The sequence below is a fragment of the Trichosurus vulpecula genome, chromosome 5, assembly GCF_011100635.1.
Source record: "Trichosurus vulpecula isolate mTriVul1 chromosome 5, mTriVul1.pri, whole genome shotgun sequence".
In the NCBI taxonomy this organism is placed as follows: Eukaryota; Metazoa; Chordata; class Mammalia; order Diprotodontia; family Phalangeridae; genus Trichosurus; species Trichosurus vulpecula.
In genome coordinates this window covers 188,642,059-188,659,948 of record NC_050577.1, presented here as the reverse complement: position 1 = coordinate 188,659,948, position 17,890 = coordinate 188,642,059, and the positions used below count along the sequence as shown (strand labels likewise).

At 34.9% G+C, this 17,890-nt stretch overlaps 1 protein-coding gene across 1 annotated transcript in view; it reads right to left on the bottom strand.

The window, feature by feature from the left end:
• The window catches only part of SLC15A5 (solute carrier family 15 member 5), a 152,646-nt gene that overhangs the window by 70,736 nt on the left and 64,020 nt on the right, over positions 1 to 17,890 (bottom strand). Inside the window, exon 4 of the mRNA XM_036760669.1 lies at positions 13,505 to 13,725. Within this exon, the coding sequence (XP_036616564.1) occupies positions 13,505 to 13,725 (221 nt within the window). The remainder of the gene's footprint in view (positions 1 to 13,504; positions 13,726 to 17,890) is intronic.

The following is a 17,890-nucleotide window of genomic DNA, read 5'->3' as shown; positions in this document are numbered from 1 at the left end:
CTTTCATAAACAGATAAATCTATAGGCTACAAATGTAGACCTCAAAATCTCCTTTTGAATTCAAGATACAAACTATAGTGGAAAAATGTCAGACAAAAACTGTCGGCCCCAATTACCCTGAAAATAAAAATTTATGAACATAAAGTTTTAAGAATGATAATTATAATAGATATTGACATAACAAAAAAACCTCATAATCTCAAAGCTATGTAGAATGAATAAGCTTTCCAAATATAGAGATCTAGCAGAAGAAATAAAAACCATGTGGGTACTGATGAAATGCATATCATCCTTGTTATCCTCTCTATTACTGGGGTTGCCCTAAAGATGTTTTTAGTAAGGAGAAGATGAACTTACATGCCACTGCTTTTACTAAATTACAGAAAGCACTTCTGAAATACTCTTGAGAATATTTTCTTTAAAAGAATGGTAGGATAGTAAGATGTCCAAGGACAATTCCTCTTTGAATTCAGTCTAAAAAGGTGAGAATAAAATTGATGATGATGATGAAAAAAACATCAAAGTTTAATTTGTCATCCATGTCTTGAGGGCTGGGGAGGTTGGGCATAGGAAGGTACAATGTAAAACTAAGAGAATGTCAGTATTCGTGATTATAGTGGGGAGTTTGTGGGCCATGAGACCACATCTGAGACCATATGGCATCTGTGAAGGTCTAGCAGAATCACCAGAGCTCCAGTGATTTGGGCTTTAGTAATACCACTGATTGGGTAAGTAGCCCAATCCATGGTCCTAAGAGTCAATGAAATTGATGGGGTAGCAAAAGATTGTGGGTTGGCCCTACTCAAAACCATCATGATGATTGGCTCAATACAGAGGACAGTAAAATTCTTTGACTTTCCAGTACCACAAGAAGGCAAGTTATATTGGAATAAGTCCAAAATACAGTAGTAGCTCACTTGCCAAAAGTGCTTTAACGTAGGTAGAACTGCATACTAAACTTGGTAAACTACAGGCATACAAGAAATGGACTACAGAGAAGAATGCTATCATTATGACCTAGTAGTATATCATAATAACAGGGGAAACTGATATTTCCAGTTACAGGCAAGAGCATTACATTGCTTTTCTTTATCCATACCTTAAGCTCCAACTCATGCAGCAGTGTACTGCTAACAAGCATAAGGAAATCATAAAACTTCATACACAAGTGCAGATTATGTGAAATAAGAGGTGAAATTAAAGAGCTACCAAATCTGAAGAGGGAAAAATCATATAATCGAGAACACTGAAAAATTTCCACTTAAAACCCTCCAAATTCTATCCAAAAAAGAAATGTATGTCAAAAGCAATACCAATGTTTCTGGGCGATAGATGGAGGCATCTAGGTAGTAGATTGCATAGAATGGTGGACCTGGAGTTAGGAAGAAGGTCAAATCTAGCATCAGACACTAGCTGGGGGAACCAAGGCAGGTCTGATTTTTCTCATTTGCAAAATGGGGAAAATAATAGTACCTACTGCCAAGGTTTTGACGAAGATAAAATGAGATGATCATTTAAAAGTCCTCTGTAAACTTTAGAGCACAATATAAATGTTATTGTTATTGTTGTTAATAATTTTTAAATGGGCTTTAAAAAGAGATGGACATAATCAACCTGGAATTTTAAAAAATCCTTTTGTATCTTTGATATCATGAATCTCACTGACGGATCAATGATACAAACAGAGTAATTCAAGAAAGATCGCATTCACTACTATCATCATGAAGAAATGCACTTTCCCAAAATATTTGACAGAAAGTAATAAAAACAGTTTAGGACTTACAAACAATAGTATATGCAGCAGTCAATGCCACAATTAGACCTTCAGGAGGAAAGCAAATGTACCTAAAGAAAAGCATCAAAAATTATCATGGGAGAAGTGACTTCAGAAAATTGTGGAAGCTGTGCAAAGGAGTTGTCAATGTACCTAAAGACAGGCATCAAAAAGGGTCAAGGCTGAAATGAATTGAGAAAATTTTGGAAGGAGTGTGGAAAAAGCATCATTACCTTGCACACATAGCAGGAAGCTTGAAAGCCATACTGACCAATTAAAGACAACATAAAAGAAACATGCTTGATGTAATCTGTAAAACAGAAACATAACTGATCCTCATTATGTGCAAATTCTATATTTGTAAATTCACCTACTCACTAAAATTTATTTGTAACCGCAAAATTAACACTAGCAGTGTTTTCTTAGCCATTCACGGAAATGCACAAAGGGGCAAAAATAATTTAGTTACCAACATACATTCCCAGTTGAGATCAAACATAATGATATGACTTTTTGTTTCAACTTTCATAATGAAAATAAGTATCCTTTTTCACTATCTACTGAGTGCCACATTTTTTTACATTTTTGTGGATGATTTTGCTATTTCAAGTGGCCCCCAAGTATGGTGCTAAAATGCTGTCCAGTTTTCCTAAGTTCAAGAAGGATATGATGTACCTTACTGAGGAAATACCTATGTTAGATAAGCTTCATTCAGGCATGAGTTATAGTGGTAACGTTGGCCATGAGTTCAATGTTAATGAATTAACAATATGGTAAAAGGAAAAGGAAATTTGCATATAATAGATTATTTTGTAAGAACTATATACTCTCTCTCTGTCTCTGTCTCTCTCTCTGTCTCTGTCTCTGTCTCTCTCTGTCTCGTGTCTTTAAACAGAAACATGGATAAACAAAATTATATGTTGATCATTTGGTGAAAATGTGACCAGAGGTTCACAAGAACATAACATTGTATTCACCTAGGAGCAATGGTTCAGTACAGGCTAATTCAATGTTTGTGACTTTCTAGAACATGGCTGTATGTCAGAAATTCTTGCTTCCCTTAATAAGCAACTGTAAACAAAAGTGAAAAGTTTAAATGTGATATGAAGATTCAAAGTAGTATAAAGAACAAAAGAAAAAAATGAACAGCAATCAAAAACTTTATTATAGAAGCTTGATAGGCAAAGAAATAAAGGGAAAATCCATAGCAATGAAAGGGCAAGTTAGATCAAATGTGAGATGGAAAACTCTTGCATCAATATATTGAATCACACAACATTTCTGTGAAAGGAAGTGACTGAAATTCTAGTTTCTAACAGTACTTTTTACCAGGTTCTTCTAAGACACAAACCTGATGTAATTTTTCTTAACAAAAGGCCTCACACATCTACTATCGAGAGGTGGGATGAATTATGACTGTTTCAAATATAGAATGTTGATGTGTATATTTCATACAAACCATGAATTGATTGTATCATTAAAAATCTAAAATCACAAGAAAAAATATGCCCAGGTTCAAAAAATATGTGTTCAAAGTCCCAGGGTTATAAAAAACTACTTATGAGCAATTAACTATTTAAGAAGCCATTCAAATATACTATAATATTTATAATGCCGCTATTGATAATCAAAAAGTCTTTCACTTAGTCTTGTACTCATGGCTTGTCCATGTACAGTAAATAAGTAAAATAAATTAAAGTCTAGTGAGAACATTAATATATCCACATGGGGAATTAGCCTCTATTTAAAAATAATATTAAGAACAATTATTAGAAAATTTGGTATTTTTCAAGGACATGGTTTAAGTCCATTATGGTTCAGGCTAGTCTCAAATCAATTACTATTCCTCCTAAAGAGAACTAAATATGACTTCCAAATTAAAGAAGTTGAAACAAGCTTTTATTAATTACTTGATATACATGGATTGCATCAAGCAATCTGGCTCTACCTAAAACACATTAGATATTCTTTCATCTTTCTCTGATGATATAGAAATATTATTTGGACTCAAAAATTGTTGAATTCTTCAAGTATGCTAAGATAGAAAGTGAAGATTTCAAGCTTAAAAAATATGGAGGTCAAATTGAACCCAGGAAAGAAGGCATTTCTTGAAAATACGTTGGCCCCCTCCAGACAACGTACATGGAGATTAAAGCTATCAAGGAGAAAACTGTGGCTCAATACGATCAGAGTTACTGGAGCTCTAAAATCAAAGCTTAATGAGAAAGACAAGTTTAAAGCAATTAGCACCTACACACAATACCAGTCTTGCTACATTCTTTTGGAATTGTAAAAAGGACCATAACACATTTGGAAAGCATCCTTACAAAAGCAAGTATAATATTAATGAAACATAATGCCCATCACAAGTCAGCTATAGGAAGATTAAGATTTTCTTGGCCAAAAGAAGAAGATTGAAAGACATTCTTAAAGCACATGAGAAACAGATCAAAATCCTATAGAAATTTTTTTGGAATGGACATTATTTCACTGAGCAATAGCAAAGGCCAACAACAGGTTCTGCCAATCAATTTGTTTAATGTTCACAAAAGCATTTTACCTCTGAATGGAAGTAGCTAAGAATATGGATAAAATCAAAAGGCTTCCCAAGAGTGACATTCATACGGACTCAGCCAATACTATGTTGACAAAAGTGTCAAACAAATGGCTGTCACATGGCTTTGTTTATGGAAACAAATCTATAATGGCAAGTCAGGATCAAGTCATGGCCATCAGAAATTACAAAAATGTTATTATTGAGAAGCCTAGACATAGTGATAAATGTAGATTCTGCAGGAAAGTGGTGGATTCTGTGACACATCATTGCTAGCTGTAGAAATTTAGTAGTTACTGAATACTGACATGATATAGAAAAATCAGGAAGATGGGAGGATTTGGCGGTAATGATAATAAATTCTGTTTTGGACATGTTGACTTTGAGATTGGTATGGGGTATCCTGTTTAAGATGTCCAAAAGGCAATTAAGAACTCATCCAATCAACTGTAATGAACCTGGAATATTTTCATTGACTACACTGTCCCTAGGTATGCATTGATCCATTTAAATTTAAGAATAACATTTTAGTAGATATTATCATACTAAATTTTTATCACCTCCAAGCTGACAGGTACAAAATGTTTTTAAAGTATGGAGACCTAGTACAAGATACTTTTATGGTCGTATATCTCTTTGCTGTCATCCTCTATGCCACTACTCCTCACACAATTCTTCCTAAATATGGTGTAGTCTACTTACAATTACCATATTCCTTTCCATTGTTCTTTGTGTCACCCATAATTATTTTTGTGAAAATAATGTACTTCCTTGACTTGCAGAAAATGACTTCAATAGAAGAATATTGATGTTATAAAGATGAGCCTTTGGATCTGGAAGAAGCTTGAGGTTATTGTAAACTCTACAAAATTTAAAAGAAAAAAAGCCTTCCTCTTTTCCTTTCATTCAAATATGGGATCCAATCATTATCCTCTCATCCATCCATATTCTATCCAAGATGAATGTAGCTGGGAAGGGAGAGTTGAAGAAAGAGCATCATAAGACCTCACAGCTGTATAGTTTGAACTAGTTGAGTATCTTGGGAAATCTAGTTCCATGTAGCTATAGAAAGATTACACAGTTAAAAACAGCAGAATGAGTCTGAATGGTTGTAGTGGAGACACCAGGGAGAAAGGTGGGACAGTAGCAGTAGCTAAGAGACCGGTGGTAGAGATACAGACTGAAGAGTCTAGTTAGAGACACTGGACAACTCTCAGTGTCTACCTTAGGCAGAAAAGGCAACAATATATAGTGAAAGATAAGCTCGATAGTGAACTTTCCCTCATGTTTGTGAACCTATCTTTATGAAGGAATATATTTTTCTTCTTATTTTATTTTACTCTACTACTTCTCTCTCACATTTCCATACTTTGAGAAAGTGCTTTTAATGCGATCTTTCCTCTTTCCCTACTAAATTACTTGGACCACTGTCCATTTTGTTTTACGAAACTGATTTCTTTAGATAAAAGAATTGTCTCCATTGTTTAGGGGAAAAGTCTTTACTTGTGATCAATGGGGGACATCTCCGATGAGTTTCTTCTTCTTATAGAGTATATAAGCTTGGAGCTATACAATTCTGGCTTGACAATTGGATGCCTGAGGCATTTATTCTGTATTTTTAAAATAACTTTATAAATTCCTACAGTAGAACTTAAAATAGTATCTAGGCCTTTTTTTCATACTGCCTCTGGATGTGCAAACATGCCTAAGGGAGCTTGATCTTGTGACTTTGGTTAAGTTTCCTCCTCAAATATGGGCCAAGAGGAGGAGAGGGAGGAAGAAGGGGAGAAGTGAGTTGCAGCTAGGAGGGAAGACCCAACCCTGAGCTGGCTTCATTAGGCATAGTCTTTTAGTCTAGTATTTTGACCCTACTTCTGTTCTGATTGAGAGTGGGAAATGAGGTGAGCATAGATAACTAGTAACCAAAGCCACACCTATCAGTTACATCTATATTCTTATGGGTTAGCTCTATGGGGTCTCCGCTGTACTACATGCCATGGTATCAACAATAAAAATTGTTTATCCTTTGGATTTTCTTATGTAGTCTAAGTTCTTTTCTATGATTATGGATGTCATTTACAAATCATTGTATTGTTCTGGTCATTAGCAAAAAGTAACAGGTAAGGCCATTCGGATTATGTTCTGTGTATTTTCTGACAGTGGTAAAATCTTTTGTTGCATGTAAATCATGTGTTCTGCCCATGTATGGCCACATGGTTTCTCCAATTGTGGCTTGTAGGGAGGTATGAAGAGATATCTCTAGAGAGAAGGGGCCACAAGACTGACCCCACTGCCCTCCTCAGAAAACAGAAATTTCATTTCTTTGCCCCTCTAAATGTTGCTATCCTAGGGAAAATAATTGTTCCCCCTTAGGTTCTAGATGTTTTCCTAGTTGCTATCCTCTAAGAAGGAGTGCCCCTTTCAACCAAATGTTAGTTACACAAAATACCACCACATAAAGTTAATAATGATTATGCCCATTTATCTAAGCAGATAGTAAATAGAAACCAGAGAAGATATATAGATAAGAATGAGATCTCCTAAAACATAGAAAGTGTGTGTGTGTGTGTGTGTGTGTGTGTGTGTGTGAGAGAGAGAGAGAGAGAGAGAGAGAGAGAGAGAGAGAGAGAGAGAGAGAGAGAGAGACACTCTGATCTCACCCTCAGCTTTAGCCAATCAAGCTGGAAATCAGGAACATAGTCAGGGCTGTGTTTTTCCTTGAATATCTACTTTTGTAAGTCTGTTTTCTTTCTCTCTGGATTGATCTCCAGAGAAAGTCTAGAATCACATGGGTCTTTTGTCTAACCAGAAAGGAACAAAGTATGTCCTCCCTCGAACTGTCTCTTCAATGACATCTCATACATAGCATGATTGATCATTCTCTCCACCAATGAGGAAAGTTTTATGAAAAAATACCAGGCATAAACCCCAAATTACATGTAAACATATGTCTGCTTTATGCCATATTCCTACTAATAATTAGAAATATTTCTTGCAAAACAATGTTTTTGTCACATATTTAAAGGGATTTTATGTGATATTAACTTTGTACATGAAATACCGTGTTGGAGGAAAGTCTTTAAGGTGTCATTTTCTCTACCACATAAAATGGTTTTATATAGACAACAAAAATAATCAAAAATAGGACTTCCTATTTGTTATGTCTTTTAGTTAATTGCATGAATGTAAAACTCTGGGTTTCGTTATTTTTTTTAGAATATTATCTGGAAAAGCTTTTAAGCCATTCCCTTTTCAGACCCTCATCAAGGATGCCTTTGATGTCTGTGAAGATTATGCTTAGAAATTTTTTTTTAGAGATGGGAAGTAGGCATACGGGTCAATACTTATTGATATTTTTTTCAGTTGCCTTTTTTTGTTGATAATATGATCCCATTTTTTCTAAGTCTTTGGTATCCTCCTTTCATATATCTTGGCAGGGCATCCTTCAACACCTTTAAAACTTTCACTTTCACCACAACCACTTTTCCCATCTTTGTTTTCCTTAGTGCCATTTCTATTTCCTCATACAGCACACTGGGAACTGATAACGTTAGATCCCACAAATAGTAGCTCCAATATCAGTGACAGAGACACAAGAATTCATTACAGAATTTTCTACAGATTTTTTCCCTCCATTTTCCATATGCTCTTTGGCTTGCTTCCAGTTTTATGCTTTTGGGATCATTTGGTTCATTTGAATCTCTTGCAAACTTTCAATAAACTTGCTTTCTCCTTCATTGCTTCTGTTTTATGAAATGACATTGCTCATAATATTCTGAAATCCTCCTCTATGAGATTTTAAAAATGAGTTTGTGTTCTGAACTGGTTTTGCCCTTGGAAGCCACATTGTTTGGCAAGGAGATCAAGTGTTTTCTAGCTGAGGGGTTTCTAGGTTCTTTTGCTCCTTCATTGTGACAATTGATTTACATTGGTTAAACCTCTTTAGGAAATTGTGATCAACTGTATATCTGTTCTTATAAATTTTTCCAACAACTTATTTAAAAAGATCAGGTTGGAGTTGATTTAATTGTATGCTACATCTTTGAATTTTTTCTTGAAATAGGGTATTGATTTTGATATTTTCTTTAACAAGTCAATGGCTAGACTTCATAAAAATAGCTGATTCAGGAATAACTCCAATGTCTGCAAACACTTATTTACTGTTTATTAAACTATAATTAACTTGTTTTTTTTAATGATGTTATTTAGTGTTCACAATAGCCTCCTCTCTTTTTCCAGTATTGATGCAATTCAGTTCCACTAGTAGGATGCCCATTCATTGATCACTGGACAAGGATCTTACATTTATACTACCAATAACCAAATAAATGTTTGTAGATGTTCAAAAACTACACTTAATACCCTTTGTCCTTTTTCTCCTCACTCTACCACCAATACTGTAAATTTGGAAAGGGGATTCAAGAACTGAAGTCCGTTTATATTTTTATTTGTCTCATTGGTTGCCCAAGGTAAAATAGTAAGTTACCATTTGATCAATCTATCTGTGAATAGTCTTCCCATCCTCACCTAGGATGGTCTTCAGAAAGAAGACATATTCCTTTGTTTGGGACAGAAATTGAAGCCATTTCCAAAATGGCAGAATTTGCAGAAGCTTGTCCTTTCCCTGATCTCTCCCCCTACCAAAGCCTTTGAGAACCTCAGGTTACTTCTGCCCTGGAATAATGGCTGGGAAATTATAGAGAAGTATTATCATTAACTAGTGATTTCCTGTCCTGGACAGGACAGGTTTGTGGATGATTGTGGGATTGTCTTCAGGTTTGTGGATGATTGTGGGAAAATCTTTTAAAAATTCTTATAATATTTTCATTTTGATTTATAAATCATATATATGGCATATAGAATTTAGACAAGAGAACTGAACTAAAAAAATCATCCAGTAATATTAACTGCCTAAACATCAGCTACCCTTTTTTGATGCTGCTTTGCCACTTTGATTCTGGGTACTAACTAGAACAACTAAAGAATATTGAACGGAGAGTCAAAAAACCTGGATTGTAGTATAAGCTTTGCCATTTAATAGTGGTGTGACCCTGGTAAATCAAATCAGGCTAATCTTATTTCTTTTTATGACAGGGTTATGAAATGGCATATCACAGGAAGGCCATCAATGTAGTTTACTTAGATTTTAGCAAATAATTTGAAAGAGATTCACAACATTATTCTTGTGGAAAAAAATGGAGTGATACTGACTTGACCATAATACAGTGGAAATACAGTGGAAACTGGGCTGAATGCTAGAGTTAGAGTAGTTGTTAGTTAGAGATTGAATATCAAATTCATGGAGGGTATTCAATGAAAGACCCCAAGATCTGTGCTTGACTTTGTGTTAACATTTTTATCAATGACTTTGCAAAGTTATATAGATAATATATTTATCAAATTTGCAGATGATAGAAAGCAGGGAAGGATAAATCATTTATTGGATTGATAGAAAGAGGATCTTAAAAAGTTAGGACTTTGGAATGAATCTAATGAGATGAAGTTCAGGAGGGAAGGTGTAAAGTCTTACATTTGGGATCAATAAATCAACTGTGCAGGTTCAAGATGGGGAAGGCAATAATTTGTCTTAAAAATATCTGAGGGTTTTAGATGACTACAAGCCCAACTTGAGGCAGCAGTATGGTGTGTCAAGCAAAAACAAAAACAAACATAAAACAATCAACCCTCAAACTCTATTCCAACCTGGGCTAAGAGAGCAATAGCTTCTGGGAACAGGGAGATGATAGTTACTCTGTTCTCTGCCCTTGTCTGACTGGAATGCTGTGCTAAATGTTTTGAGGCCACATTGTGAGAGAGGCATTGAAAACTCCAGAGTAAGGCAACCAGGATAATGAAGGGTCTTGAGTACATTTTATGGAAGGATCGATTGATGGAACTGGGGATATTTAGCTTGGACAACTAAACTAAAGGGTGTATGTTTGCATGTATGGGAAATAACTATGTTTGTATATATGAAAAGCTGTCATGTGGAAGACAAATTCATTTGTTTGGTTTGGTTCAGAGAAGAGCAGAACCAGTAGCAATGGGTGGAAACTGAAAAGAGGCAAATTTAGGTATGATAGAAAAAACTTGGTAAAAATGAGAATTTCCCCAAAGTGGAATGACATACCTTGAGAAATGAAGTGTTTTCTTTTACTGGAGATTTTCAAGTAGAAGCCAGATGACCATTTGTCATGTTATGGAAGAAATTTCTTTTTGGGTAGACTTTGGATGAGATGGGTCACTGGGGTTTCTTCTGAAATTCTCTTATTCTGCAAAATTACTCAACTTCTCTTTGCCTCATTTTCCTTATCTGAAAAATGAGGATGAGGTATACTAAATGATCCTCAAATTCCTTCCAGATTTTAGTTGGAAGAGGAAGGAAAAAAAACAGTCCAAACTTATATTTCTGATAATGCTCATTCTTTCTAATTCTTTAGACTGTCACACTTTAAATACCCCCCAACTCCAGGAAAATTGTTTTATGTAGGTGAGATTTCTTATGTAATGTCTTTTTTGACCCATCAAATTGGGTTGAATCATTTTGGAATTTGTAGCTAAAAGAGAAAAGTGCATTCCATCTCTTTGTTTCTTTCACAAGCCAGCTCGCCATAAAAATTGCTGGGTTTACACACTACTTAAAACATCGGGGTGAGGTGGAAAGTGTTCTGGAATGGGATAAGGAAATTTGAATTTTGATCCTGGCTTTGTCACAAATAAACTGTATAACTTTCATGTTTCTTCGTTTCAGTTTCCCTATCTTTTAAAAGGGGTGGAGATGGAGTTGGACTATAGGGATTATAGCTGGAAGAGACTAATGTCCATGAACATACCTCATTTGTTTACCTCTGCATTCCAAATTGGAATTCATAAATCTTCAAATTCACTCAAAGATTCACATTCATTTAGATATTTATAGTCATTTGGCAGTGGCCACATTAAAGTTATCACTGAAAAGTTAACAAACTGTTACTTATCCCTTATTTATTTACCTATTTGTCATATAATTTTGTTGTTTATTTACTTCATCTTTTCATATTCTAATTTTCTAAAAGTCTTCTAGATTGGAGAAGGAAGAATCTCTGGGAGTAGGCGAGGTACTAAGATAGATCAATTTTGGTACTTCTACTATTCTTCAACAGTAAAGTAGTCAAATGACAAGAACAATTGTCAAAATACAAAGAGCAAATTATTAACAATCGATTTACTAATAATGAAAGACATGCAAATCAAAACAGTTCTGAGGTTTCACTTCACAACCAGAAAATTAACAAAAATGGCAACAAAAGTTAGAAATACTCCATGTTGTAAAGATTATAGAAAGATGGGCACACTAATTCATTATTAGCGAAGTGTAAATTGGATCAGTTTCCTTCTGCAGAAGGAAATGGCAAAACACTTCAGTATCTTTGCCAAGAAGACCCTAAATGAGATAACATAACTGAAATGACTGAACAACAGCCACAACAAAGAAATTAGTACAACCATTCTGGAATTCTGTAAAAAGAGCGACCAAATACCCAAAGCTTTTGACCCAGAGATTCAACTGTTAGACATATACCCAGGAGTCAAAAAGAAAGAATCCACATATGTCAAAATGTTTATAGCAATATTTTTGTAGTAACAAAAGCTTGGAAGCAAAACTCATGTCCATTAATTAGGGAAATGGCTAAACACATTGCAGTACGTGTATGTTATGGAATATTATTGGGTTGTAAGAAATAATGACTGTGATGAATACTGAAAATCATGGGAAGACTTATCTGAATTGGTGCAAATTGAAATAAGCAGAACCAGCAAAAGGATATATATATTATATAAACACATATATATTGTATATATGCACACACATATGTATGTATGTATGTATGTATACACACACATAGAGGCATATATATGCATGTACATGTGTGTGTATATATATACATATATATATATATATACTCACATAATACCCCAAAACAATGTAAATAACAATAAAACAATAGAAAATGAATCCTTCTAAATTATAATGACCATGTTCAGCATCAAAGAAGAGGAATGAGAAGATACCTTCCACCACTTCATTGCATAAGTGAGGGACGGTGGGCATAGGAAAATGTATAGATCTTTTTATTTTTTTTTTGATGTGTTAGTTTTGCTGAGCCTTGCACCTTTCTCTACCTCCTTTTAATTATTTAATAAAAGGAATATCTCTTTGGAAGGAGAGGAAGTAGAGATACATTGGAAAGTATAAATATAAAAACAAATTTAACAATACAAATTGATTTTTTTAAAAGAAGAAAATATTGCTACTTGTCAGCCCCTCTAAAGGTTTGTTGGGGGAAGAGGAAGAAATTTTTAATTAAAGGTAGGTTTTGTAATTGCCTATAGGTTTAAATTTTCCATGTGCAATTAATCTCATGCTTCATTAGAGGATTGCTTATATTGAACACCCATTGAGAATTACTCTCAGGTATAAGAGAGCAAAGCATTTCATGTTGAGACTCTCCTAGCAAAAATTCTATCCAGTTATGATTATGCTTTAACCTAGTATGCCTGATTCTACTTATGAAATCAGAACCTGGCATTGATAGGAAGAGTGCAGAGTGTCATAGAATTTAGAGCTGGAGGGGGCCTTAGAAATCATCCAGTCCAATCTTTCCATTTTACAAATGAAGAAACTGAACCCCAAAGAGGCAAAGTTATTATTTTAAGGTCACATTTGTAGGAGGTGGCAGAGGTGGGATTTCAATCAATTAAGGAAGGCAGCACAGTTCAACATAAAAGTCCTCAGATCTGAAGTCAAGGGACTTGGTTTCCCATCTCAGCTCTGTTATTTGAACCTCAAAACTTAAATAAAAAATCCAAAGGAAACAGAGTGATTCAGTGGAAAGAACATTGGAGTTAGAGTACCTCAATTTCAATCCCAACTCTGCTGTTTAACTATGTGACTTTGGTAATATCACTTAACCTGTCTTGGCCTCAGTATCTTCATCCATAAAATGAGATTGTTGGATTAGATGACTGCAAGGTCCTTTCCAATTCTAAATCTATTATATATGATCCCGAGTCCACAGCTGTAGAATGATGAAAATATCTTGATTGGGACATTGTCTAGGTAGGGTGATAATGACATCATATATAAACTGCTAGATCAATTTTAAAGTGTAATCATTTTTTGTAGAATTTCTCACCTGCATAATGCACACTCGATACAAAAGCTGAAAAACAAAGAGAGGAAAAAGCCTGAAGAACGATTTCGTGTTTTCCACCTGAAGTTCACTGTACCAGCCACCATTGTTTTCCTTGGCCCGATCTAACCAGCTAGGCACATTGGGACCGAGATGGTTATGCTTCAGACAGCACATTTTCAGTGCATTAAAAAACACTCCCCAAATTGTCAGTAGGGAGCCACCTATAAATAACAAGAGACATCGTGAATTGTTAAAAGACCTAAGACCACCATTTTGGAACTAGAAGAGACCTTAGACACTATTGAATCCAACAATCTCATTTTACAGATAAGGAAATGATTCCCAGAAAAGTGAGGTGATTTGGATTTGGACAGAGGTCTCCTCACCCCCAATTTGGTGTTTTATTCATTGCACCCCCCTGCCTTCTTTGAACATGTGATTCCCTCACCAGTGTCACTCAAGATGCTGACCACTTTCATCGCTAAGGAAAATAAAATTCTTGAGGCACTAGTGCGTGAAAGGCTAAACTCAAAGGAACAGGCATTAGATCTCTGCACACTCTAAATCTTGGTGTTTGATAAAGGGTGGTTTTTTAAGCCGTTGTAATAAACAAAAAGATAAGATCTTAGTTTAAAAAGAAAGGAAATATGGTAAAGAGAAGACAAATTAAAACATCGAGTTAAAGAACTCAGAATCTCAAACACTTGCCTAATCTAATGTATGAAATTTGTGAAAAACAGTTCTTCCTTTAACATCAATAATAATGTTAATAATAACATTAATTCCTTTAATGTCAATAAGTTTGGACTTTTCCTTTATTTAAGATCATGGATTTAGAGCTGGAAATCTCAGAGGCCTTCTAGTCCAACTCCCTCATTTTGAAGAGGAATAGGTAAGGTCCCAGAGGGAGTAGTAAATAGGAAGTGTAAAATTTGAACTCAGGTCTTTCGATATTCTTTTCATAACTTTTTTTTAAAGTAGAAAGAGTCATAAATAGTAGTCATATGCTTTGGTGTGACTGTAAAATAAATTATCTTTGTTTTGACTTTTTCTTTGAATTTTGGAAATAATTGTAAACTTTGAACTATTTACATATAGAACAGCAAAAATTTTGATGAGCTTAGTTTGATTTACTTTTCTTCAAGTGCTTCTGATTATTCTTTAATCATAAATACCAATGACTGGTTCATTATCATTTATGCCTTAATACACTGCCATGCATGTATCAGTATATTTTAGACTTCCTAATGCAAAGAAAAGGTAAGAAAACCTTGTCCAATAATTATTTTGACTGTGAAATCTTGATTGCTATGTTTTTTGGGAGCTCCTGTTGCCTAACTAGATTTTGATCATGGAAACCCATCTTATAAATTATACAAGAGCCTGGCATGGATACTTCCAGGATTACTGGGAGTATAGACAGTGCTTTGAGTTATTTAGAAAGGTGCTGTACAAATCCAAAGTATAATCATGATTGTAATCATCATTATTATTAAATTCAATTTTTCTGTAATGTAGAATAGACCAACATTTAGCTGCACAGCTCATTTTTAATGTGCCATGGACTATTTAGTCATGAAGTTTGAATGAAGAATATTTATTAATATTTCTCTTTGCTGCTGTAAAGTAGTTTGATTTGATCAGGTCTTTTCCTTAAGCATTGTAATGGATCTATTATGTCAACCTTTGATTAATTGGGGAAGCATGGAGGCCTGGTAATTGGATATGGAGCCTTTCACCTCCAAGTCACTGAATCAAATCTGGTCCAAATTGGTAGTGACCAAGAATGATTATAGTGATGCCTCCTTGGTGGCCTCTGTGAAGTGTGTTTAGGGGGTAGGAGGTATTTCGGGAGAATGCCTGAAAGAAGGATTTCTTAACAGAAGACCCGTTTTGCATTTGCCTAAGGTTGACAGTCTGAAAGGAGAGTTCCAGGAACTAATTGGACCAATGAGTCAGAACCACCTCTAAATAGGTAAACCAAACCTCTGAGGCAGGTTATAGGGATATATCTGTCCTTATTACTGGAAAGGACCTGCTCTATAATGAAACTTTTATAGATTTTTCAATTAGTTATATTTTAGCAAGAAAAAAGCATGGGACAGATTGATGAGGAATTATACAAAGGTTGGAGCTGAAAAGTATAGGGCTAAGAGGATTGAAGGGTTTTTAGTTTTTATTTTTTTACATTTATTTTTGTGTACTATTCATGCTCAAAAATACTTGTTCATTGAATGAATGAATAAGTGACTGTGACAGCGTTAATCTGACTTTACCACAGCTCTCAGAAGGCATTTTTAAAATACTATGTGGACTTTCACATTCTCCTGTCATGCAGAAATAAGAGTATGTTAATAAAGTGATTGATAAACCTGGATAAAGAGTAAAATAAATTTTTGTGGCACACACATTATTCCATTATATTGGTACATCACAATTTGTTTAGCCATTCTTTAATAGATGAGCATCCCCTTAATTTCCAGTTTGAGAAAATTATGAAATAAGCTGTTATAAATATCATTACGTATATAGGTCTGTTATGGCAATTAGGATGGGACTTTTTTGCTGTTCTTCTCTTTTGGAATGCTAAGGTCATCAAGTGCTTTTAATGAGTCTTGCCTTTGATTGAAAGGGGCAGATAAAGTGGAACCCTTTTGTCTTTTGTTTTGGAGTGCTTCTCAGAACTGAAGTAATCAAGTACCTTTGATGAGTCCTGCCTTTCAAATGTGATGGCAAGCAGAATGGGACTTTTTGCTGTTTTGTGTTTAAGTGCTTCTCAGCACTGAGGTAATCAAGTGCCCCAGGGCCCTGAGATGTGTATATAAGATCTGAAGTTGGTGTTTTGTTTTGGGGGCACATTCCTTTAAGGTGTGCTGATGATAAAACTCTGGGTAGCTGTTGAAGTAGTGTCCCAACCCCATCCCCTCCCCCAGCTTTGAAAACCCAGATGCTGGTGCTTCTCTCTCTAGTAACCATTTATGTATTGCTTGGACAGGTAGATAGAAGCCTGTCTGCTGATTTGTGTTATTTTGCTGTTTATATAATTTCTGCTTGAAATTTCTGTTTGTGTTTTCTCTGGAGTTCAGGGTACTGGCTTTCCCCCCTGAACTAAGTGAATGATATATATATATATATATATATATATATATATATATATATGTTTAATTAAAATTAAGATTGTTAACCCCTTAAAGTTGCTTTCCTTAGAAAAGCAGATCAAGGGACCTGTGCTAGCAGTCCTCCTGTATGCTGGTGTTGTTGGTCTTACACCTCCACAGTTGCTGCTAGCAATATTGTTGTTACAAGATCCTTTTTGTCTTTCTTTTGATCTCTTTCAAGTATAGGCCTAGTTATCAAAGGGACTGCAAAAGGGCTGAAAGAGTATGCATAATTTAGCAGATTTTTCGGCATAGCTCTAAATTGTTTTCCAAAATGGCTATACCAATTCATAGCTCCACCAATACTGCATCATGTGCCTGTTTTCCCACAGCCCTTCCAATATTTGTAATTTTCTCTTTTGTGCGTCTTTGTCAGTATGATCCACATATAAGGTAGTAGCTCAAATTGCTTTAATTTGCATTTCTCTATTAGCGATTTGAAGCATTTTTCATATGGTTATTGATGGCTTGCATTGTTTCCTTTGAAAACGTGTTCTTAGTCTTTAACCATTTAGCTATTAGGGAAAGGGAATGGCCCTTAAACTTAAATCAGTTCCTTTTATGTTCCTTTTATATTTTGTATATAAGACCTTTATCAGAGGAAACCTCTACAAAAAATCCCCAGTTAACTGTTTCTTTTTCTAATATTAACTGCACTGATTTAAATTGGTTCACCTTAAAGATTATGTAATAAAAATTATTCATTTTATGTTCCCTGATCCTTTATATCCCTTGTTTGGTCACTATTCTTCCTCTATTCATAGATCTGAAAGATAATTTCTCCCTTGCTTCTTCATTTTGGTTAGGATGTAACCTTTTCTATTTAAGTCATGTAGCCATTTAGAACTCATTTCAGTGCATGGTATGAAGTGTCGGTATAAACCTAATTTCTGCCAGACTGCCTTCCCATTTTCCTAGCACCTTTATACTATTTAGTGAGTAGTTAGGGTTCTCAGTGCATCTTTTAGTGCATTTTTAAGCCCAATTCAATTGCTACTGATGGCACAATAGCTTCTCAGTCTTTACATCCATAACTAGTGACCATTATCTCTGCTTATGATATTATTTTTAGCCCACTGGCTCTGGCTGATCAGTGAAGGCATGATAGCCAAAATTCTCTCACATCCATCTCTTGATCCTTTCTAACACCTGCTATGTCTTATGTTATTTGTATCTTCACTCTCACAAATAAAAAATGAACCCCTTCCATTGATGCTACGGTGTGGCC